Raw genomic sequence first — 23443 nt, forward strand, 5'->3', positions numbered from 1 at the left:
GCAACAGAGGATAGAGAATCACAAGTGATCTACCCACCGAGGCCAGCGATCGGTGGGTTGGAATATTCCTTCCCTTTTTCTCACTTTTTCTTAACATGGAGGAAGGAGTAAGAACCGCGTCTCGCAGCATTTCGCAGGAACCATCCTCTCCGGGAACTGTAGTACACGGCTTTGAGAAGGGACAGGAAGGAGGAGGGTAGGGACAGTGGGGCATGGTGGGATATGTAGTCTTAAGAGTGTCGAAGGGCATTCGTGCAGACTGGACATCCTTCTAGCTTTGCCACCTGGCTGTGGGACTGCAAAATGGCCTCACTTGCCTGGTAGAAGGACTTGGAGTTACAAAAGCCGCCCGCAGACTATCGGCTTCTATTCCGATATTCGTGACCCGGGGCTAGAGCACGGGTCATTTGCATCAGCGCGCGCGCGCGCAGCCGGAGGCGCAGGCCGAGTCGGCCGGAGCAGGGCATGCCGGGAGTTGTGGTCTAGGCGCGCTGAGGCCGTGGGACGTGTCGCGACGCCTCGCGGGCTCCTCCTCCCCCGCCCTTCCCGGCGGTCCCCGCCCCCTCCCTCCGCCGCCCCCTCCCTCCGCCTCCTCCGCGCTCGCCCGCAGCCGAGCGTCCCCTCCCCCACCCGTCGGGCGCTGAGGCTGCTACTGCAGCGGATCCCGAGCCCAGCCGCTGAGGAGGAGGAGGAGGAGGAGGCGGAGGCGGCTCCGGTCCCCGCGCGCCATCCGCCGCCCTACTGGACTCGGGCGAGGGAGCGAGAGCGTCGCCACTGTCGCCTCCGGAGAAGACAAGGGCACCGCCGCCTCAGCCGCTACCGCGGTTTTCTCCTGCAGTCGCTCCCGGGTAAGGAGACCCCTCCCCCGGCCCCGCGCCCCATCCCCCGGCTCTCCCGTCCCGAGCCGGGGCTGGGGGTGCTGGGGCTGCGGAGCCGCCGCGCGGGCTGGGGGAGGGGGCCGAGGACGCGGTGGAACGGCGGGCCGGCGAGGGAGGCTGGTCCCGGCGCGAGCTGGGGGTGGGGTGCGGGTGGGACCCGGGCGGGGGCGGGGGGGGCGCGGTGACTGTTCATGCGGGAATCATCAGACCTGGGACTGGAACGTGGGGTGTGGTGAGGGAGCCGGAGTGGAATTTGGGATGTCTTGGGGCGAGGTGGAAGAGGAGACTGGAATGGGATGGCTTCTCATGGGGGAGGGGACCGAGCCAAGGTGGTGATTTGGGGTTGGCCTGGAGCAGTTGACAGCTTGGGTTCTGAGCCGGGGTGGGAGGCGGTGGGATGATTTCAATACCGAGCGGGATGCAAACGGTTGGATGGGACCCTGGGGAGGAAGGTGGAATTTGGGGGGTGGGGTGGGGTGGGGGAACCTGGGACAGGCTGATGGACGTGGTTTGGAACTGTGGGGGAGGGTGAGGGGCATGGCATGGATTGAAACCTGAGCTTAAAGTGGGCGGTTGTCATTCGTGGATGGTGGAATTTGTGGAGACTCAGGGAAACCGCGCGAGTTGGGAGAGAGCAAAGGGGGTAGAATCGGGGGGTTTTCCTGGAGTGGGCGGATCGAGGTTGGAATAGGACCTGGTGGGGATGAGACTTTCCTCGAGAAGACCGTGGTGGTGAGCTGATGGGAGATGGTAAATTGCAAGTTGGGCCCCAAATGGGAGGGATTGAAATTGGGGGTGGGGCACGGCGGGATAGGATTTAGGGTGATCTTAGAATCACCGGAAGGGGTGCAGTGGCGCCCTAGGTGTTAAGTTGGAGGCGGGGAACACTTAAGATTGCTAGGTTGGACTCACTGAAAGAATAACGGCAGGTGGTGAGCAAGGTGGGGGGATGGTATCTTGAAGAAAATGTCCCTCTGCCGAGGTGGCAGAGGGAGTTTTGGAGAAGTAAGGTCTGTGAGGTGGTGGTGAGGTGGCACCAGAGAAATGCAAGGTGTGGGAGACCTGGAGTTGTGGCGAAGAATAGGGCAGAGAGGATGGAGAGGCTCTGTGAGCAGTTGCTGGGAAGGGAATGCATTGGGTTATTCTGGAGAGGAAAGGTTGAGATGTCCTCCAAGAGATGCTGGAGGTTTAGGGGTTGGAACCCTTAAATGGACAGCTTTGGTGGCTGTTTGCGGGGAAGGGCAGTAATAAGGTCGTTGGAAGGGACTTTGAGGGGACCGAGAAGGCACATTACAGACCGTCTGCCTAGAGGACATTTTAAGCTGTCAGTTTGACCTTTTTGTTTTAGTTATATTTGTAGCCTTTGGAAGTGGTCAGCCCGAAGGGTAAAGTTGATAGGGGCTTAAGGCAGAATTAAGGAAGGGAGGGTATCTTCTATTATTCATATATCATAAAGAGGAAGTTGAAGGGAAAACCTCGCAAAGGTGGGTGGGAGAAGATGAAAATGGAATGTGATATAATCTTTTTGTATGCCGTTCCTGCCTTCTCCCTTTCCTCTTCTCTCCCCCTGCTTTTAAAACTAGTCCCGGTATTTGGAATTTAAATAGATTTGATGAGCTTGAGGATGTTAAGGGTGCATTGCTTCCTTGAGAACTGATGAATGAGACTGAAAAATAAGAGGCAGAATTTATTTTCTAGGCAAGCAACGTGCATGTATGCAGAAAGAGATTCGGCCTTTTCCCCCCTCTTAAAATTGATTGCTTGAAGACTCCATTTATTGGTGTCCTGGTTTGCAAGGCAATTAGGCCCATCATTGTATTGCAGGCTAATAATCCTGAGATGAGTCTTGGCACCACTGCTTTATATAAACAGAGCGAAGACAGGAAATATGGAAATGTCATAAATATTCATTGGTGAGATGGTTTGGTACTGATGGAGTTTTTCATTTGATTCTTTTTTTACATTCCTTGATAAGATTTTAAATAATTGGACTATTTTTATAGATTGAATTTTCTTCTGAAGGAATTCAAGTGATCAGAATTTTGTCAGATGTGGATAAATGAAGTATATAGTCATTTTTATTTTATTTTAATGGATGATGTTGATGTAGGCACATTACATTAACTACAGAAATAATATCTCCATCTATCAGAAATTTGATTTAAAACTTAAGAGAGAAGCACATTTTCAGGGCAGAAGGTAGAGGAATGTAAATAGAGGGAGCATCTTTAGTGAAACAGTTTTCTGGACTTAATTGCATTAACTATGATATGTTAAACATGAAGTGGCTGTTGATTAGAGCTCAGACTGAGGGAAAATGAGGAGAGATGTAAAGGATAAAATTGGCACTAGTGAAATAAAAATAATTCTTTATTGTTTTTGCTAAAGCTTCAGAGTTCAGCTAGAAAACAAGCCATTTTCCCTGTCTTTTCACATCTTTCACAGTTGAGCACATAAAAATACCCATTTCAAATCTTTTTTTTTTTTTTTTTGTAGTTCCAATGGGCAAAATGATGGAAAGTTGGATGTAACCTTAGAATTGAGAGTGTTTTGTTATGAGGAAGCTTTCTGTATTACAATAAAAATCAGGATTGAGCAGTTACCTGTAACTTGATAAGAGTGTAATCTAACTAATACAAGTATTTCTCCTTATAACTTTACTCTGGGGTCCAAGCATTGCTTTTGTAAATCTGAAGGAAGAGTATAGAAGTAGGGTATTTATATTTGAAGCTCTAGCTTTGAAAGCCTAAAATAAAATTAATCACCTGGGAGAAATTGTGTTAGTGCATTCTTTTTTATCCCCAGCAGCCATGGTCAAATCGTGTAACAGTAATGTCTGTAAAGTGTTTTTAGTACCTACCTTATTTGACCCTCCAGACTCTGGTGAAAAGGAGTGAGCAGGTGGAAGTAGACAGAAGCCTGGGTAGAATGAAGTCAAGGGTCCTGCCTTCGAATCTCAGTTCCACCTCTTGAAAGCTTCATGACCCTTTTATACTTAGTGATGATGGTTGCACAACATTGTCATTGTACTTACAGGGCTCAAAATGGCAAAACAAAACAAAATACATTTATACTTCACAGGGCTGTAAAGGGGAACAACTTAGTTCCTGTCCCAAAAATGTCGTGCATATATGAAATTTCTGTTCAATGTTTGTTTACTGTCCGCTTGCTAAGTGCCAGGGGAAAATGAAAATGAGCAAAAAGTAGTTGTCAAGGAGCTTCCAGTGTCATGGGACAGAGAGACAATTTAAATGTAGCCAAAGAAGTGAGGCAAAATGAATGCATGGTTTAGAATGTGGATTCTGAAGCCTACTCACCACCATGAGCTATGGATTCTGAAACCTGCTTACCACACATGAGCTGTGTGACCTTGGTCACAGTGAGCTCATCTGTAAAGTGGGGAAAGGAACCAAGCTAATGGAGTCCTTTTGTGTATTAAACACATAAATTATGTGTATACATAGTTAAACATACACTGTATACACAATAGACATACATAGTTGTCATTATTAGAGAGCTAGGCCGAGACTATAATGGTAACTAGTCTTGTATGCCCTCTTGAGATCTTAGAATTATGATATTCTATTACTTATTATGGAGGTATTATTTTGTATTTCAATTTTTTGTCAGTTGTGGGGCTTGAACTTAGGGCTGGGGAACTATCCCTGAGCTTTTCTTTTCTTTTTTTTTGTCGGTCATGGGGCTTGAACTCTGGGCCTGGGCACTGTCCCTCAGCTCTTCAGCTCAAGGCGAGCGCTCTACCACTTGAGCTACAGCGCCACTTCCGGTTTTCTGGTGGTTTTATTGGAGATAGGAGTCTCAGGGTCTCTCCTGCCCGGGCTGGCTTTGAACCGCGATCCTCAGATCTCAGCCTCCTGAGTAGCTAGGATTATAGGCGTGAGCCACCAGTGCCCGGCTCCCTGAGCTTTTCTGTGCAAAACTAGTGGTCTATCACTTTGAGCCACAGTGCCACTTCCATTATTTTGTATTAAGATAATATAATTTATCTGAATTTTGGATGTTTCTTGTTTAGGAACTTTTTTGTGTGCCTGTCCTGGAGCTTGAACTCAGGGACTATGCACTGAGGGCAATTTTTTTTTTTTTTTTGTTGTTTGCTTTTTAAGCTCAAGGCTAGTGCTCTACCATTTGAGTCACAGCTCCATTTCTGCCTTTTTTGGTGGTTAGTTGGAGATAAGAGTCTTAAGGGCTTTCCTGTCCAGGCTGACTTCAAATCTTGATCCTCAGATCTCAGCCTCCTGGTTGACCCACAAGCACCTGGCTTGTTCAGATGCTAAGAAAAATACTAAACAGATGTCAGCTGTGAGCTTCTTTATCTGTAAAATAAGAAATGGCTGCTGGAGGTTAAATGATTTAAGGTTATACAGCCAGTAAGTGGAAGAGTCTGCGTTATAGCACAGAATTGATTCTCCAACCCTTTTTATATCTTTTTAAAAAAGGGTGCAGTAATTCATGTATAAAGTATACAACATGAATTGACAATTGAAATAATAAGTTAAAGACCTTTATACTTGCTACCCAGCTTAAAATACTAGGAGTTGAATTCAGGGCCTCTTAATGGCTTTACTTGACTGATGTCTGATGCTTTAAAATTTGAGCTATGCCTCTCACCCTGCTTTTTGCTGGTTATTTTAGAATTGGAAACCCTGGAACTTTTCTTCTTGCCTCCTGCCAATACTGCCTCTAGGGGTTGGCCTGTGTGTGTGTGTGTTTGTGTGTGTGTGTGTGTGTGTGTGTGTGTGTGTGTGTGCGCGCGCACATGTGCATGTGCACACATGCGCTCACGCACAAACTCAGGGCCTGGGTGTTGTCCCTGAGCTGTTTTGCTCAGAGCTTGCACTCTACCCTTTGAGCCACAACTTCACTTTTGTCTTTTTTTTTTTTTTTTTTGGTGGTTAGTTGTACATAGTCTCGTGGACTTTCCTGCCTAGGCTGGCTTTGAACAGCAAGATCTTATCTTGCTAGGTAGCTAGGATGACAAGCACTGACTCCTGGCAGGTTGACCTGAGTTTACAACTGCCCAGACACCAGCTGAGGGTCCTGGCTAATGGGCAAAGGAAACAGAAGCTTCACAGCCTTCAAGTCCTTAGAATGCTGGTCACAGGTGGCCCTCGGGCCAGTGGTGCAAGAATTAATGTAGATGCCAAAGCCCTGAGAAGGGAAGGTCTATAGAGGACCCCTGGAGGGCTGGGTGGCAGATACTCTGGGATTTTTCTATATGGGATAACGTTGAAAGGGCTGTCCTCTGAGTCTGTCTCCTGAGTAGCCAATAAATCCAAGCATGAGCTACTGACCCACCAACTTGTTGTTTTGAGACAGGTCTTGTTTTATAGCTCATGCTGGCCTTCAACTTCCTGCATCAGTCTACAGAGTGCCAGCATCATCACTGACTACTACCAAACATGGCTCTAGTTTTTTTTTTTGTTGTTGTTGTTCATCATGGGGCTTGAACTCTGGGCCTAGACTCTACCACTTTGAGCCACAGCACCACTAATGGTCTTCTGTGGTTAATTGGAGGTAAGAGTCTAATGGATTTTGCTGCCTGGGCTGGCTTTAAACTGAGATTCTTAGATCTTAGCCTCCTGAGTAGCTAGGATTACAGGTGTGTGCTCCCCGTGCCTGGCTTTTTAAAAAAAATTAATTAAATGTTGGTAGAGGTTGAAGCCAAGGCCTTAATATATGTTAGGCAAATGCTGTACCAGTTATATACAGCCTGGCTCTTGTATTCGTTTTTTTTTTTTTTGGGTCATGGGGCTTAAACTCAGAGCCTGGGTGCTATCACTGAGCTTTTATGCTCAAGCCTAGTGCTCTTCCACTTTGAGCCACAGCTCTACTTCCAGTTTTCTGGTGGTTAATTGGAGTTGAGTCTTATGGACTTTCCTGCCCAGGCTGGCTTTGAACCACAGTCCTCAGAGCTTAGCCTCCTGAGTAGCTAGAATGACAAGTGAGCTGGCTGTTGTATTTTTTAAAGTCTTTTAGGAGGCCCTGCTGGATGAATTTTTCTCCTCTCTTCCTCCGAGGTAACAATTTTCTGAATCAATCTCTATTCTTCATAGTTTTACCAGATAGGTGTGTATCTCTGAACAATATATCTTGTATATTTGCAACTTTTTTCACAGTGCTGGATATTTACTGGGTCTTGCTCATACTAGCTAAGCTATAACTGAGCCAAATTAGCAATTGTATGTTTGCAGTTAAAAAAAAAAATAGAGGTCTGTGAAGGTGGCTCAGTTGTAGAGCGCTTGCCTTGCATGCATGAGGCCCTGGATTCAGCTCCTCAGCACCACATGAGCAGAAAAAAGCCAGAAGTGGTGCTATGGCTCAAGCGGTAGAGCTCTAGCCTTGAGCTGAAGAGCTGAGGGACAGCGCCCAGGCCCAGAGTTCAGGCCCCACCACCAACCAACCAACCAACCAACAAATAAATAAAATAGAGGAATAAGTGAATATTGTTCTGGCACTTGCTTTATTCCTACCTTTGTGTGTGTGTGTGTGTGTGTGCCAGTCCTGGAGCTTGAACTCAGGGCCTATGCACTGAGGGTTTTTTTTTTTTGGGTCCGGTCGTGGGGCCTGAACTCTGGGCCGGGCACTGTCCCTCAGCTCTTCAGCTCAAGGCTAGCGCTCTACCACTTGAGCCACAGTGCCACTTCCGGCTTTTTTCTTTTTGCTTATGTGGTGGGCTTTGAGCATGCAAGGCAAGTGCTCTACCACTGAGCCACCTTCCCAGCCCCCTGCACTGAGGGTTTTTAAATTTTTGCTCAAGGCTAGTGCTCTACCACTTGAGCCACAGCTCTACTTTAGGCTTTTTTTTTTTCTTTCTCTCTTAATTGGAGATAAGAGTCTCAGATTTTTTGCCTGGGCTGGCTTCAAACCACAATCCTCAAATTTCAGCCTCCTGAGAAACTAGGATTACAGGCGTGAGTCACTGGGCCTGACTATTCTAATTTCTATATTTTTATTTTCCTTTTTTGTCAGTCTTGGGGCTTGAATTCTGGGTCTGGGTGCTGTCCCTGAGCTGCTTTTGCTTAAAGCAAACACTCTACCACTTGAACCACATTGCCATTTCCAACTTTTTTTTTTTATTGTCGGTCATGGGGCTTGAACTCTGGGCCTGGGTGCTGTCCCTCAGCTCTTCAGCTCAAGGCGAGTGCTCTACCACTTGAGCTACAGCGCCACTTCTGGTTTTCTGGTGGTTTATTGGAGATGGGAGTCTCAGGGTCTTTCCTGCCCGGGCTGGCTTTGAACCACGATCCTCAGATCTCAGCCTCCTGAGTAGCTAGGATTACGGCCTTTTTTTTTTTTTTTTTTTTTTTTTTTGGTCCGGTCGTGGGGCCTGAACTCTGGGCCTGGGCGCTGTCCCTCAGCTCTTCAGCTCAAGGCTAGCGCTCTACCACTTGAGCCACAGCGCCACTTCCGGCTTTTTGCTTATGTGGTGCTGAGGAATCGAACCCAGGGCCTCATGCATGCAAGGCAAGCGCTCTACCACTGAGCCACCTTCCCAGCTCCGCCATTTCCAACTTTTACTAAGTAGTTTATTGGAGGTAAGAATCTAGGTACTGGTGGCTGATGCCTGTAATCCTAGCTACTCAGGAGGCTGAGACCTAAGAATTGCAGTTCAAAGCCAGCCTGGGCAAGAAAGTTCATGAGTGGTTTATCTCAAATAATCTACTCAGAAAAAGCTGGAAGTGGTGCTGTAACTCAAATGGTAGAGCACTAGCCTTGAACCAAAGATGATCAAGAACAGTGCCCAGCCCCAGAGTTTAAGACCCAGGACTGGCAAAAACAACTATAAAAAAAGGCTTTATGTTTTCCACCTATAAAATAATAAATGCATGTGACCTAAGTTGGAAATTACTTATAATCTTCCTACCTAGTAATAAAAATTTGCTAAGTAGAGACTGGGAAGGTGGCTCAGTGGTAGAGTGCTTGCCTTGCATGAGGCCCTGGGTTTGATTCCTCAGTATCAGAGGAAAAAGCCAAAAGTGATGCTGTGGCTCAAGTAGAGTGCCCACCTTGAGCTAAAGAGCTGAGGGCCAGTGCCCAGGCCCAGAGTTCAGGCCCCATCACCACCACCACCAACAACAAAAATTGCTAAGGGTGAAACTTGGGGCTTTGAACAAGCCAAGTGTATGCTTTATCACTGAGAGACACCCTCAGCCCCAATAATACTTTGTAGATAGCTAAAGAAAGTTAATTTGCCCTTATGGATGGCCAGATTACCCAGATATGGATCATAATAGTTGGAAATAGGAATAACTTTAGTGAGCTCTGACAGGGTACTGCTTTTGAACATGTTTTCACTGACAACCTTTTTGTAAATTCTATATATTTTGTTGTTGTTTACTACCTAAAACTTCATTTTAAATTTTCACAAGTTACTTAAAACATTTTTTTAATGTGTGTGTGACAGGCTCTGATCTTTAATTTATGATCCTTCTGCCTCAGCCCACTGAGTGCTGGGATGATAGCCATGCACTCACATGCCCTGCTCTCTTAATTCTTCTGGTCGGGAATTTTATGCATCTTTCTTTTTGTAGAAAGGCGCAATCTGGCCAGGTGCCTGTGGCTCATGCCTGTAATCCTAGCTACTCAGGAGGCTGACATCTGAGGATCACAGTTCAGAGCCAACCCTGGGCAGGAAAGTCTGTGAAACTCTTTTTTTTTTTTTTTTTTGCCGGTCGTGGACCTGAACTCTGGGCTTAGGTGCTGTCTCTCAGCTCTTCAGCTCAAGGCAAGCGCTCTACTGCTTGAGCCACAGTGCCACTTCCGGTTTTTTCTGTTTATGTGGTGCTGAGGAATCGAACCCAGGGCCTCATGCATGCAAGGCAAGCACTCTACCACTGAGCCACCTTCCCAGCCCAAGTCTGTGGAACTCTTATCTCCAATAAGCCACCAGAAAACTGGAAGTGGCACTGTAGCTCAAGTGGTAGAGTGCTAGCCTTGAGCTGAAGAGCTGAGGGACAGCACCCAGGCCCAGAGTTCAAGCCCCACACCCGACAAAAAAAAAAAAAAAGAAAGGCGTAATCTGTTGCAATAGTCCTTCCTTGATTGTGCATAAGGATCTGCTATCTGAATACAGAGAGTATCACCAATAGAAAGTCCTGCTGTATGCATCAGAAGCTGAGAATCTGAATGCCAAGAATTGAATTGCTTGCTCAAGAAATTTGAAATCCATACCGATTAATAATCTGTTGGAGCATTAGTTTTTTTTTGATGATGCCATTTATTAAACTGAAAAGAAAAAGATAGTACATTCTGGTTTTTACTTAAGTAATTTAATAATTTGATTTGTCACTACTTGAAAAGCCCATCAACAATGAGCGGTAAGTAGCTTTCCTAGTCCTCATCTTCGTCCTAACAGGAAGCATTGGGATTTCAGAAGTGAACATCATCCAGTTCCTATGTAAAACTCAGCTCCAAAAAACTGGGAGAGAGAATCTAAGATAGAAGTTTTGCTCAAGACAAGACTCCAATCTCAAATATTTCACTCCAATAACTTGGTTATATCAGCCGTTTCCTCACGACTCTGTAAATGCTCACTGAAGACAAGGGAAGACAGCAGTACCCTCATGGCCAGCATTCATTGCTAACTTTTACATCAACTTCTATATCCAAACACATGCCTACAAAACACCTGTACAGATAAATTAGTGTTAAGAATTAAAAATGCACAGTAACATCCACAAATATCTTTTTCTATGTTCTGAAATCTTACAAATGTTTTCAAGCCTGAAACCCTGAACACCTTGGCTATAGATTAAACATGTCAAAATACATGTATGTTAAGGGGATGGAGCATTAGTTTACTTAACTGTAACTTTGGGCTCAAAGGAATGTGAAAGGTGTGTGTGTGTGTGTGTGTGTGTGTGTGTGTGTGTGTGTGTGTGTGTGTGTGTGTGTGTGTGTGTGTGTGTGTGTGTGTGTGTGTGTGTGTGTGTGTGTGTGTGTGTGTGTGTGTGTTGGTTCTGTGGCTTGAACTCAGGTGTGTGTGTGTTTGTGTGTGTTGGTTCTGTGGCTTGAACTCAGCCCGGACACTGTCCCTGAGCTTTTGTGTTTAAGAGCCACAGCTTTGCTTACATCTTTTTGGTGGTTACTTGGAGATATGACTCTCATAGAGCCGGGTGCTGGTAGCTCACACCTGTAATCCTACTTACTCAGGAGGCTGATATCTGGGGATTGCGGTTTAAAGCCAGCCTTGGCAGGAAAGTCCATGAGACCCTTATCTCCTATTAACCACCAGAAAACCGGAAGTGGTACTATGGGACAAAGTGGTAAAGCACTAGGCTTGAGCAAAAAGAGCTCAAGGACAGCGCCCAAGCCTTGAGTTCATGAAGCCCCATAACCAACTCCCCCCCCCCCAAAAAAAAAAAAAAAAAGTCTCCTGGACTTTCTTGCCCAGGCTGGCTTTGAATTACCATCTTCAGATCTCTCAGCCTCCTGAGTAGCTACGATTACAGGTGTAGGCTGCCCATGCCTGGTGAAAGTACTTTTTAAATTGTAAAGAACTATAGAAATGTTTTGTTTTCCCCCTTCCAGTTTATCAAACTGAAATCACAGCACCTTACACAGAAGTAGAAAAGCTTGTCATATTTGTTTATTGCTTGGTTGAGATTTCTCTTTCCACTGGAGGAGGGAATACATGAGGGGTTAGTTCAAAGTTTCTTTTTTGAAACTCAGATTGTGACATATAGTAGGCTGGAGGAAGTGCCAAAGGACCTCCTCATAGTGAATTTTTGGGACCTGATTTCATATTAACTGTGTGGGCTAGCTAAAAATGAAACAGTTGAAGCTTTATTTAGGTAAGGAATATAGTATACATTGTTATCTTGCCATTATTTTAGGCAAATAGTTGTTTGTCCATTAGTTTTCTCCTAGCGTTCTATATTATTATAGGACAATGATAAAGTGAGGTTTGTTTATACATATATGAAAGGGAAATAATACTCCATTGTTGGGTTGATGGATGGGTTAAGTTGAGAAAAAGACAGAGTACCTGGAACTTGGACTGGCACATGCATTGTTGCTCCTTAATATAGTATCTGTTACTGTTAACAGATTTTTGTTTTGTTTTGTTTTTTATTTTACTTGTGAGTTATTTAGGGTTGATTTTTCTTCCAACCTGCTGTTTTTTTTACTCAGTATTTTCCTGGGCTAAATCTTTTCAGGTTACATTGGAATGCAAATTTACATATGTATAATAATAATTTTTTGTTTCTTTGCTGGGGCTTGAAGTCAGGGCCTTAGCTTTGTCCCTGATTTTTTTTTTTTTTTTTTTTTTTTTTTTTGGTCGGTTGTGGGCTCTGAACTCTGGGCCTGGGCGCTGTCCCTCAGCTCTTCAGCTTAAAGCTAGCGCTCTACCACTTGAGCCACAGCACCACTTCCAGCTTTTTTCTTTTTGCTTATGTGGTGCTGAGGAATGGAACCCAGGGCCTCAGGCATGCAAGGCAAGCACTCTACCACTGAGCCATCTTCTCAGCCCTGTCCCTGATTTTTTTGCCCAACATTGGCACTCTGCCTCTTGAGCCACAGCTCCATTTCCAACTTTTTTTTTTTTTTGCTGGTTAATAGGAAGTTAAAAGTCTCATGGACTGACTTTCTTGCTTCGGTTGTCTTTGAACCACAAATAGACTCAGCCTCCTCAGTGGCTAGCATTACAGGTGTGAGCCACTAGTAATCATCTGAACTTTGCTATTGGACATAGCTTATGGATTTTATAAACTATGATTCTTGTTTATCAGGAAGTTTTTTGTTTCTTTCTTTCTTTTCTTCCTGAGAGGGTCTTTCTATATACCCCAGGGATTATAGGAGTATACCACATAAACAAGAAGAAATATTTTCTTTCCTGAGGATCTTGCTATATAATTCAGGCTGGCTTTGAACTTACTATGTAGCCAAGGCTGACCTCAGCCTTTTTGAGTGCTGAGATTATATGTGCAATTTTAGAATGTTTGTATAAGAAATTTTTTGGGGGGCCAGGTGCTAGTTGCCTGTAATCCTAGCTACTTAAGAGGCTGAGATCTAAAGATTTCGGTTCAAAGCCAGCCCAGGCAGGAATGTTTGTGAGAGTCTTATCTCCAGTTAACCACCAGAAAACTGGAAGTGGCACTGTGGCTCAAGTGGTAGAGTGCTCGCCTTGAGCTGAAGAGCTCAGGGACAGTGTGTAGGCCCAGAGTTCAAACCTCATGACTTACACACACACAAGAATTTTTTGGGGATAGAAGGGTTACAGGAGTTTAGATTCAGGTTCTTGCACTTGCCAGGTAGGTGCCTTACCACCTGAGCCATGTTTCTACCCCGTTTTGCTTTTGCTTTCTTATATGGTCTCCCTTTTTGTTCTGGCAAATCTGGACCATTTTCTTCCAATTATGCTTCCTTCTACATCTGGAATGACACCCACCCAAGCTTTAAAAAAATTTAAAGGTGGCTCAGTGGTAGAGTGCTTGCCTTGCATGCCTGAGGCCCTGGGTTCGATTCCTCAGCACCACATTAAACAAAAAGAAAAAAGCCGGAAGTGGCGCTGTGGCTCAAGTGGTAGAGCGCTAGCCTTAAGCTGAAGCGCTGAGGGACAGCGCCCAGGCCCAGAGTTCAGGCCCCACGACCGGACCCCAAAAAAAAAAAAAAAAAAATTTAGTCGAGATGAATTCTTGCCTTTTGTCTAGGTTGTCCTTGAACTTCAGTCATCCCAATTTTAGCCTTCTAGTGGCTAGGATTAAAAGTGGGAGCTACAGTAGTAGAGCGCTTGCCTTGTATGCATGAGGCCCTGGGTTTGATTCCCCAACACCACATAAGCAAAAAGAAAAAAAAGCCGGAAGTGGCGCTGTGGTTCAAGTGGTAGAGCGCTAGCCTTGAGCTGAAGAGCTGAGGGACATGGCCCAGGCCCAGAGTTCAGGCCCCACGACTGGACCCAAAAAAAAAAAAAAAAAAGTGGGAGCTATTGGCATCGAGCTCAGGAAATGACTTGGAGCTGTGGAAATAGCTGATATTTAGGAGATCTTCATTACCTCTCCTAGTAAATATAGGTTCCTTAGGGTTGGCTCTGGCTAACTAGACTTTTTTTTCTGAGTAGTCTTGCCCATATGCTATGATTCTCAAATCTCTGTCTCCAGCAGGAACTCTCTTCTGCACTCCAGACAATAGGTTGCTGGCTACTACCTACTACCTATAATACAACTATTCTAGTATTTTCAAATTGAATATGCCTAGGACATATCTTGTCTACTTTGAATTTTCTTCTCTCTGTATTACCAACTCACAAAATGTTATATTATCTGTGCATTTGTTTTTGTCCTACCCCAAAAGAATTTTCATCTTATTTCATCATTCAAATTGTAATTCTGTGTGTTTAGTTTTTTCTTCACTCCTATAGCCAGGTGTATGTTCTTCTACATATTTTAGCAATTAAACTCTCCATTCCTACTGTTGCCATCTTAGTTCAGCTTGTTCACCTGGACAAATGATAAGTGAAACCTATCTATTAATGAGCCATTTTTGTATGAAAATATTCTAAGAATACCATGTTTTATAAAATTCTAATAAAATTCTCTCTCATTGTGTATGTGTGTGTATATATGTGTATGTATATGTGTGTGCTGGCACTGGAGCTTACTCAGGGCTTCAAGAACTTGCTTGGGCTGGGCACTGGTGGCTCATGTCTGTAATCCTAGCTACTCAGGAGGCTGAGATCTGAGGATCTCAGTTCAAAGCCAGCCCAGGCAGGAAAGTCTGTGAGACTCATCTCCAATTAACCACCAGAAAACTGGAAGTGGCATTGTGGCTCAAGTGGTAGAATGCTCATCTTGAGCTGAAGAGCTGAGGGACAGCGCCCAGGCTCAGAGTTCAGGCCCCATGACTGACAAAACAAAACAAAACAAAAAACAACAAAAAAGAAAACTTGCTTGGTTTTCTTGCTCATAGCACTTTCACTGGAGCCATGCCTCCATATGCTCCAGATGGAGTGTCACAGACTTTCTGTCTCAGTGGCTTTGAATCATAATCCTCCAGGTCTCAGCCTCCTGAGTAGCTAGACTTATAGTCATGAGCCATTTGTACTTGGCTCAGCTTTTTCTTGACATTTAGAAGTGTTTGGGGTCCTTTCAGAATAGGCTTTTAAACATTTTATGATACAAGTTGTGCTTTTTCTTTTCTTTTGTTTTTTTTTTTTTAGGAGGAGTTATTATTTCTTTATTAATCATGTTCTTTCCTCATGGATGTGTACTGAGTACAGGTAAGCCGTTTGTCTATTCATACCTGGCCAGTAGTAGCCTATCCATAGGTCAAGATTCATCACTGGGGCCCAGAGCAGTACTTGCACGAAGAACGGAAGGTGTGACCTCAATTTCACTTGTTGCTTGATAAGGCTGAAAGGCAGAAGCATTGCTGGTACCAAGCTCACTACCAAATATCTCCGGACTCTGGGTCCCTGTGGAGCTGGCACTGGTGCCATCACCTCCATGATGGGGATCTTGCTCATCAAATACCGCGACCAGCACCAGGAAGAATTGACAAGGAGCAGAAATCTTCATCCTGCTAATCGCAGACAAGGGACAGCCCAGAAACCAAAAGGCTAGCATGAGTACACCCAAGACATCCTCAACTGTTCTCACAGAGCAGTGGTGGGAAGGTAGTCCCTCCCCTACCACCAGAGAAGAACTCCATCTTTGATACTGAAAAAGGCCCAGCCTAGCAGCTAGCTCCAACTCAGGCCTTGGAAGAAAACAATACAAGCCATTCACCAGGTCACAAGAACCTGACCTGACCTGACCTGCCCTGCCCTGCCCTGCCCTTAAGTTGTGCTTTTTCTTAGGTGTAGGCATTTTGAAGGAAATCTGGACTGATAGTCTTTTTTTTTTTTTTCTATTATAAATTGGAATCCCTGGCTGATTTGAGATTATGATTTTGATTTGCCTTCTGATCATGTCCTTGAAGCTTGACAGATTTCTTCTGATGTTATTATTTTCTAACCACAAGTTTGTAGTTTTTCTCTGTATATTACTTTTCTAATATATTTTTTCCCTGTTTATTTATTTTAATTTTTTGCCAGTCCTGAGGCTTAAACTCAGGGCCTGGGTACTATCCCTGAGCTTCTTTTGCTCAAGGCTAGCACTCTACCACTTGAGTCACGGCACTACTTCTGGCTTTTTCGGTTTATGTGATACTGAGGAATCAAATCCAGAGCTTCCTGCATGCTACGCAAGCACTCTACCACTGTGTCACATTATCAGCTGTACCCCTTTTATTTTGATTTGATAGTAAAACTAGCCTTTATTTGTAAATCAAATGTAAATAAGATAAGAATATATACTTCAAATATAGTCTTTCATTTGATCTTTACTACATAGCCATGTGACATTTTCATTTTAAGGATGAATTCAAGACTCAAGAGAGTAATTTATCTCAGACCTTAGGACAAAAAGGGGTATGATATTTGAGTATCAGTGGTAGTATGTTGAATGCTTTCTCTGTCTTATTTAATTTGCTCCTTATATTTCTAAGAACTATGCCAATATTCAGAAGAAACAACTGAGGCCTATAGGGATTAAATAGTTTGGATTTGGTTACATAGCTACTAAGAGAAAAACTAGTTTTTTTTTTTTTCATTATGAAGCCATTTTATTTGAGAACAAATAAGCCTAAACAGCTCAATAATTCCCCACATCATTTCTCAGCCACTACAATAAAAGTCATAAAAGATTCACTGAGGGAAATGTGTAATTGCATTGGAGAAATTTTTGAGTAAAAAGAAATCCAGAATGTTTAATTTAAAAGAAAACACTTCAAATTTTAGTTATGGGTAACATTTGGGTGGATAGGATGGTCAGTTTTCAAAGATTGCTACCTAAATACCATAGTTAAAGTATTAACTTTGTATTGAAAAGTAGCTGCCTACAAATCATTTATGAACGATCTGAAGAACAAATGTGTAATTCAAGAGCAGGGTGAGATTTTTTTTTTAAATTTTTTTATTGTAAAGATGCAGGGTGAGATTTTTAAGCACAGTATTTCCCTTTGCATTTGGTTAGTGGAGATGAACGAGAACTTCACTGAAAGGTTTCTATATGAGTAAAGGGTAAATGGAAACAGTGATGAGGACAGGGTCAAATTTTGTAGACAGATGTACTCCACCACGAAGCGATTGAGACAGAGATGATGCCAATAATTCTCTGGTTGTGTCTTCCTTATCTTTTTTAAATTTAATTTAATTTAATTTTATTTTATTTTTTGTGAACATACTGTACAGAGGGGGAAAAACTAGTTTTTAAATTCCTGATCTGCCTTGCTTTTCAAAGCTCTGTTCTTTGGTTGAGAATTTGGCTCAGTGGTAGAATGCTTGCCTAGCATTTATGAGGCTTTGAGTTGGATCCCCAGCATTGCTCCCAAAAAACACCAACAAGTTATTCCTTTTGTCATACTATATATAAAACGCTCTAGTTTTAAATAATTAACTCAGGGTATTAAATCTACTTAGGTACATAGTATCTTGGTTACTCATTAGAATCACCTAAGGAACTATTTTAAAAAAGAAAAATGCCTAATTTCTCTCTGGGCCAATGTGGAGCCTTTGGGCTGGGTACATGGCTCAAAGTTGAGTGGTAAGTAGTAGATTGCCTACATTTGAACCTCAGTTAAAAAAAAGGGTAGAGCCTTATGATTCTATCATGTTCCAAAAGTTCTCTAACCTTTCAATACCACTATATATACCACATGAATTTTGGAGGGAGACACACAAAGATTTGGGCCACAGCAATGGGTATATTTTATGTAGAAAATATAATTTAAAAAGAATGTGAGGGTACATGTATTTAATCCTAGCACTCAGTAGGCTGAGACAGGAGAATTGTGAGTTTGATGCCAGCCTAGGCAGCTTAGTGAGACCTTGTCTTAAGGTTAAAAAAGGATTGAGATTTGGGTGCCGGTGGCTCATGCCTGTATTCCTAGCTACTCAGGAGGCTGAGATCTGAGGATCATGGTTCAAAGCCAGCCCAGACCAGAAAGTCTGAGATTCTTTTTTTTTTTTTGGGGGGGGGGTCTAGTCGTGGGGCCTGGGCGCTGTCCCTCAGCTCTTCAGCTCAAGGCTAGTGCTCTACTACTTGAGCCACAGCACCACTTCTGGCTTTTTTTTTTCTGCTTATGTGGTGCTGAGGAATCGAACCCAGGGCTTCATGCATACAAGGCAAGCGCTTTACCACTGAGCCACCTTCCCAGCCCAAGTCTGAGATTCTTATCTCCAGTAAACCACCAAAAAAAAAAAAAGTCAGAGGCTGGGAAGGTGGCTCAGCAATAGAGTGCTTGCCTTGCATGCATGAGGCCCTGGGCTCTATTCCTCAGCACCACATAAACAAACAAACAAAAAAAACTGGAAGTGGTGCTGTGGTTCAAGTGCTAGAGCACTAGCCTTGAGCTGAAGAGCTCAGGGACAACGCCCAGGCCTAGAGTTTAAGCCCCACGACCGACCAAAAAAAAAAAAAAAAAAAAAAAGTCATGTGGAGCTGTGACTCAAGTAGCTTCAGGACTAGCACCAAGAAAAAAAAAAGGGGGGGGGTGTTTAGGATATAGCTCATTAAGAATCCGTTAATTCTTTTTTTTTTTTGGGTCCGGTTGTGGGGCCTGACCTCTGGGCCTGGGTGCTGTCCCTCTGCTCTTCAGCTCAAGGCTAGCGCTCTACCACTTGAGCCACAGCGCCACTTCCAGCTTTTTTTTTTCTTTTTGCTTATGTGGTGCTGGGGAATCGAACCCAGGGCCTCATGCATGCAAGGCAAGTGCTCTACCACTGAGCCACCTTCCCAGCTCCAAGAATCTGTTAATTCTTAGTACCCCTCCCCCCCCAAAAGTCCCCTACCATGTAATAGATTTATTTTTAAATAAAGTATTCTTTTTATTAGATTAAAAATCTATTATGTGATAGGTTTTTTGGGGGGGGGGAGTTGAAACTCAGAGCCTCATATCTGTTAGGTAGATATTTATATCTTAGCTCTCTAGCCATTTTTTTTCCCTTGGTTTTTTTGTTTTTGATTTTGGGGGCTGGTCCTAGGACTTGAACTCATGGCCTGGGTACTGCCCTGAGCTTTTTTGCTCAAGGTTAAGCACTCAACCACTTAGACCACAGCTCTCCTTTGGGCCTTTTGTTTTGTTAGTTGGCAATGAGAGCCTAATGGACTTTTCCTGCCTGAGCTAGTTTCAAACAGGCAATTCTTAGATTTCAGCCTCGTGAGCAGCTGGATTGCAGGCATGAGCCACTGGTGCTGCCTTTGTGCTGTTTTTTTTTGTTTTTTGTTGTTGGGTCATGGAGCCTGAAATCTGGGCCTGGGCGCTGTCCCTCAGCTCTTCAGCTCAAGGCTAGCGCTCTACCATTTGAGCCAGAGCGCCACTTCCGGCTTTTTTCTTTTTGCTTATGTGGTGCTGAGGAATTGAACCCAGGGCCTCATGCATGTAAGGCAAGCGCTCTACCACTGAGCCACCATCCCAGCCCCTGTTTTTTTTTTTTGCTGGTCATGGGACTTGAACTCTGGGCTTGGGTGCTGTCCCTCAGCTCTTCAGCTCAAGGCGAGCGCTCTACCACTTGAGCCACAGAGTTACTTCTAATTTTCTAGTGGTTTATTGGAGATAAGAGTCTCACGGACTTTCCTGGCTATGAAACTGGATCCTCAGTTCTCAGCCTCCTGAGTAGCTAGGATTATAGGTGTGAGCCACCGGCGCCCAGCTCTGTTGAGACAGGGTATTGAATTGGTTAGGGTACTCTTAGATTGTGATCTTCCTTTTTTTTTTTGGCTTCCTGTAGCTGGGATGGTGGGCTTGAACTCAAGGCCTTATGCTCTGTATCAGCTTCCTTGCTTTTGTCTGGTGCTACACCACTTAAGCCATGGCTTGAGCTTGGTTTTTACTAATTGAACATAGTCTCATAGACTTTCCTTCTGTGATTCTCCAATCTCAGTCTCCTGAGAGTAGCAAGGATTATAGGTATGAACCACTTATGACCACTGGTAGCATTAAAAAAATGAAAATAAGTACATTATCTCAAAAATACTCGCATAATAGTACTTTACATTTTTTCCCCCAAATCCTTTTAATTTCTGTCTAGATTCTTCTCTGCTGCATTCACTCTTTTGCAGTTGATTGTTTTGCTTGAAGCAGATTAAAAAAAGTTCAATACCATATTGATGATTGGAAAGGGAAGTATTTAATTGCTTTTTTTTGTTGTTGGTCGTGGGGCCTGAACTCTGTGCCTGGGCTCTGTCCCTCACCTCTTCAGCTCACTACCACTTGAGCCACAGTGTTACTTCCAGCTTTTTCTGCTTATGTGGTCCTGAGGAATCGAACCCAGAGCCTCATGCATGCGAGGCAAGCCCTCAACCACTAAGCCACCTTCCCAGCCCCTGTAATTGTTTTTAATTGTGGCCATTCTTTGTTTCTACACCAGAGCTGTAGTTTTTTTTTTTTTTTTTTTTTTTGTCAGTCGTGGAGCTTGAACTCTGGGCCTGGGCACTGTCCCTGTGCTCCTCAGCTTAAGGGCTCTACTGCTTGAACCACAGAGCCACTTGTGGTTTTCTAGTGGTTTATTGGAGATAAGAATCTCATGGAGGGCTGGGAAGGTGGCTTAGTGGTGGAGTGCTTGCCTTGCATGTATGAGGCCCTGGGTTCGATTCCTCAGCACCACATAAGCAAAAAAGAAAAAACTGGAAATGGTGCTGTGGCTCAAGTGGTAGAGTGCTATCCTTGAGCTGAAGAGCTGAGGGACAGCGCCCAGGCCCAGAGTTCAGGCCCACGACTGGACCAAAAAAAAAAAAAAAAAAAAAAAAGAATCTCATGGAGTTTCCCCGCCCTGGCTGGCTTTGAACTGAGATCCTCCTGAGTATCTAGTATCATAGTCTTGAGCCACTAGAACTCAGCTAGAGCTGTAGTTTTTAAAAGTCATTGCCTTGTGGAATCTGAAGCTATAGCAATGAACTTTTCATATTATATTAAAATCCAGTGGTCCATTGGAAATTTGAGTAGATCTTTCATTCATGCATGATTTTGTTAGAATCACTCATTGGTCATTTGGAAAGTGGTTCACTGCGTTTTCCTATAGCAAAATGTCTTAAACCAGGTAGTTTAAACAACAGAAATTTAGTATCTCACAGTTCTGGATGCTAGCTAAGATGCTAGCATGGTCAGTTTCTGGTCAGGGCTTTCTTTCTGGCTTTTAGATAGCCACCTTCTGGCTTTGTCCTCACATGTATGGGGTGCAGTGTTGTTTTGGAGAAGCACATGAACAGGATTGCTTTCATGATAGCATATTCAAATTTTCTTTTTTAAAAAAATTTATTGTAAAGGAGATGAAGAGGGAGGGTTCAGTTACATAGGTAAGGCAATGAGTACATTTCTTTTTAAACACTTAATCCCCTCCCTCATTTTCAATTTTTCTTTTATTTCATTTTCCATTTCTCTTCCTTTGTTTTTTCTTCACTTTTTCCTCCCCTCCTGTCCCTCCCTTTTTGTTTTTGTTTGTTTATTTTGAATTTTTGAATGCAGACTGGCCTCAAATTCAGGATCCTTCTACCTCTGCCTCAAATGCTGAGTGTTATACTACCATACCTGATTTGGTGTTCCTTCTTAATAAGGGCATCTAAACCTAAGGAAAAATAATCTAAGCCTAATTGTCTTCCTAAAGCTCTATCTCCAATATTGGCAAATTGGGAGGTAGGATTTTAAGATGAATTTGGGGGAGGGGACAATTCAGTCAATGGAACTGACTTGTGCAGATCTTCTAAATGTTGACATTTTTTTTTATTGAATAATGTAAAAAAATCACATTTGTTAATATCACCACTGATCTCTTCAGACAAGTCTTTTCTAATTTTCTCTTGAAAGCTCAAATTTTATCATTGGCAGCAAATACTGACAGTTGTTTTCCTTGAAGTGACAGTCTCACATTGTTCATTTTTGAAAAAATTTCTGCCAGACATCCAAATCTGAATATAGTTTGTCTGCCAGTTGTTCTTTGAAGTAAAAATGGTGTTTCATGAAAAGAGCTAGTTCATCTTGCAACCCAATCACACAAGTGTTTTAAATACATTTTCTTGAGACAGTTCTTTTCCTTTCATATGCAGCAGAAATGCTTTGTATCCTGTTGTATCACAGATTATTAAAAAGATACATAGTAAAGGATTAGATTCAATAAAATGTGTAATTCTTGTAATTCTTGCAGCTTCATCTAAAGTGTTCCTTATTGAAAGTGGGAGAATATACTATTGCAGTTTGATGTCATGGCCTTAATTGAATGCAAGTTGATACATTTTCATTTATGGCTTCCTTTTTCTCTTCCTTTTCCTTTCTTTGTCATTCTCTTAACACGTCATCTTATCTTATATTGGCCTTGAACTTAAATCTTCTTGCGTCAGCCTTCTGAGTGCTGGAATTATAGCACCATGTCTGGCTCCAGTAGGTGGTTATATCATGACTTAAATTTTTTTTTTTTTTGCTGGGTGCAGGTGGCTCATGCCTGTAATTGTATCTACTAAGGAGGCTGAGATCTGGGGATCACTGTTCAAAGCCAGCCTGGGCAGGAAGGTCCATGAGACTCTTATCTTCAATAAACCACCAGACAACTGGAAGTGGCAGAGCGCTAGCCTTGAGCTGAGGGACAGCACCCAGGCCCAGAATTCAAGCCCCATGATGGACGGGTGCGCACACACACACACACACACACACACACACACACACACACATCACTCCTCACTCCTGTTATTCTAGCTACTCAGGAGGCTGAGATCTGAGGAAGTGAGACTCTCTCTCTCTCTCTCTCTCTCTCTCTCTCTCCTGTTATTGTAGCTACTCAGGAGGCTGAGATCTGAGGAAGTGAGCCAAGGCAGGAAAATCTGTGAGACTCTTACCTCTAACTACCAAAAAGCTGGAAGTAGAGCTGTGATTCTAGTGGTACCAGCCTTTAGTGGAAAAGCTCAGGGAAGGTGCCCAGGCTCCTAGTTCAAGCTCCAGTAAGAAACAAAACTTTTTTGAAAGCTAGCATAAATGAAGTTTTTTCCCTTGGGTTGCTAGAATTAGATTTGAGCAATTTCATAATCTTTTCTGGATGTTAGAATATCAGTGGGCTTCTCGTTTGTTCTCCAGGTTGTGAGGGGAAAGTATTAAGTGTTTTTAAAATTTTTTGTATGTTTTTTATTGTAAAAATGCTATACAGAGGGGTTACAGTTACATGAGCAAGGTAATGAGTACATTTCTTATTGAGCATTGTTGCCTCCTCCTTTGTTTTCCTGCTACCATTAAAGTGACTTTTAAGAGAACTGTGCAGCAGGTGCTGGTGGCTCACACCTGTAATCCTAGCTACTCAGGAGGCTAAGATCTGAGGATCACGGTTCAAAGACAACCTGGGCAGGAAAGTTTGTGAGACTCTTATCTCCAGTTAGCCAGCAGAAAACCAGAAGTGGCACTGTGGGTCAAGCAGTAGAGTGCTTGCCTTGAACTGAAGAGTGCAGGGACAGTGCTCAAGCCCAGAGTTTAAACCCTACAACCCACAAAAAAGAGAGAGAGGGAGAGAGGGAGGGACAGGGAAGGGA

At 43.6% G+C, this 23443-nt stretch overlaps 1 protein-coding gene across 6 annotated transcripts in view; it reads left to right on the forward strand.

The window, feature by feature from the left end:
• Positions 1 to 588: 588 nt before the first annotated feature.
• Positions 589 to 23443, forward strand: part of Fam168a (family with sequence similarity 168 member A) — a 156478-nt gene continuing 133623 nt past the window's right edge. Inside the window, exon 1 of one of the 6 annotated variants that reach the window (XM_070035044.1) lies at positions 589 to 848. Coding sequence is in view for 4 of the 6 variants with exons in the window: in XM_070035043.1 (XP_069891144.1) it covers positions 1626 to 1628 (3 nt within the window). In the remaining 2 variants the exon portion in view is untranslated. Of the gene's footprint in view, positions 849 to 1400; positions 1629 to 23443 lie in introns of those variants that run through there. The other 5 variants (XM_070035048.1, XM_070035043.1, XM_070035046.1 and 2 more) reach the window with 5 other exon arrangements.

This window comes from Dipodomys merriami, unplaced genomic scaffold (genome assembly GCF_024711535.1).
Source record: "Dipodomys merriami isolate MVZ:Mamm:240054 unplaced genomic scaffold, mDipMer1.0.p SCAF_25, whole genome shotgun sequence".
NCBI classification, from domain to species: Eukaryota; Metazoa; Chordata; class Mammalia; order Rodentia; family Heteromyidae; genus Dipodomys; species Dipodomys merriami.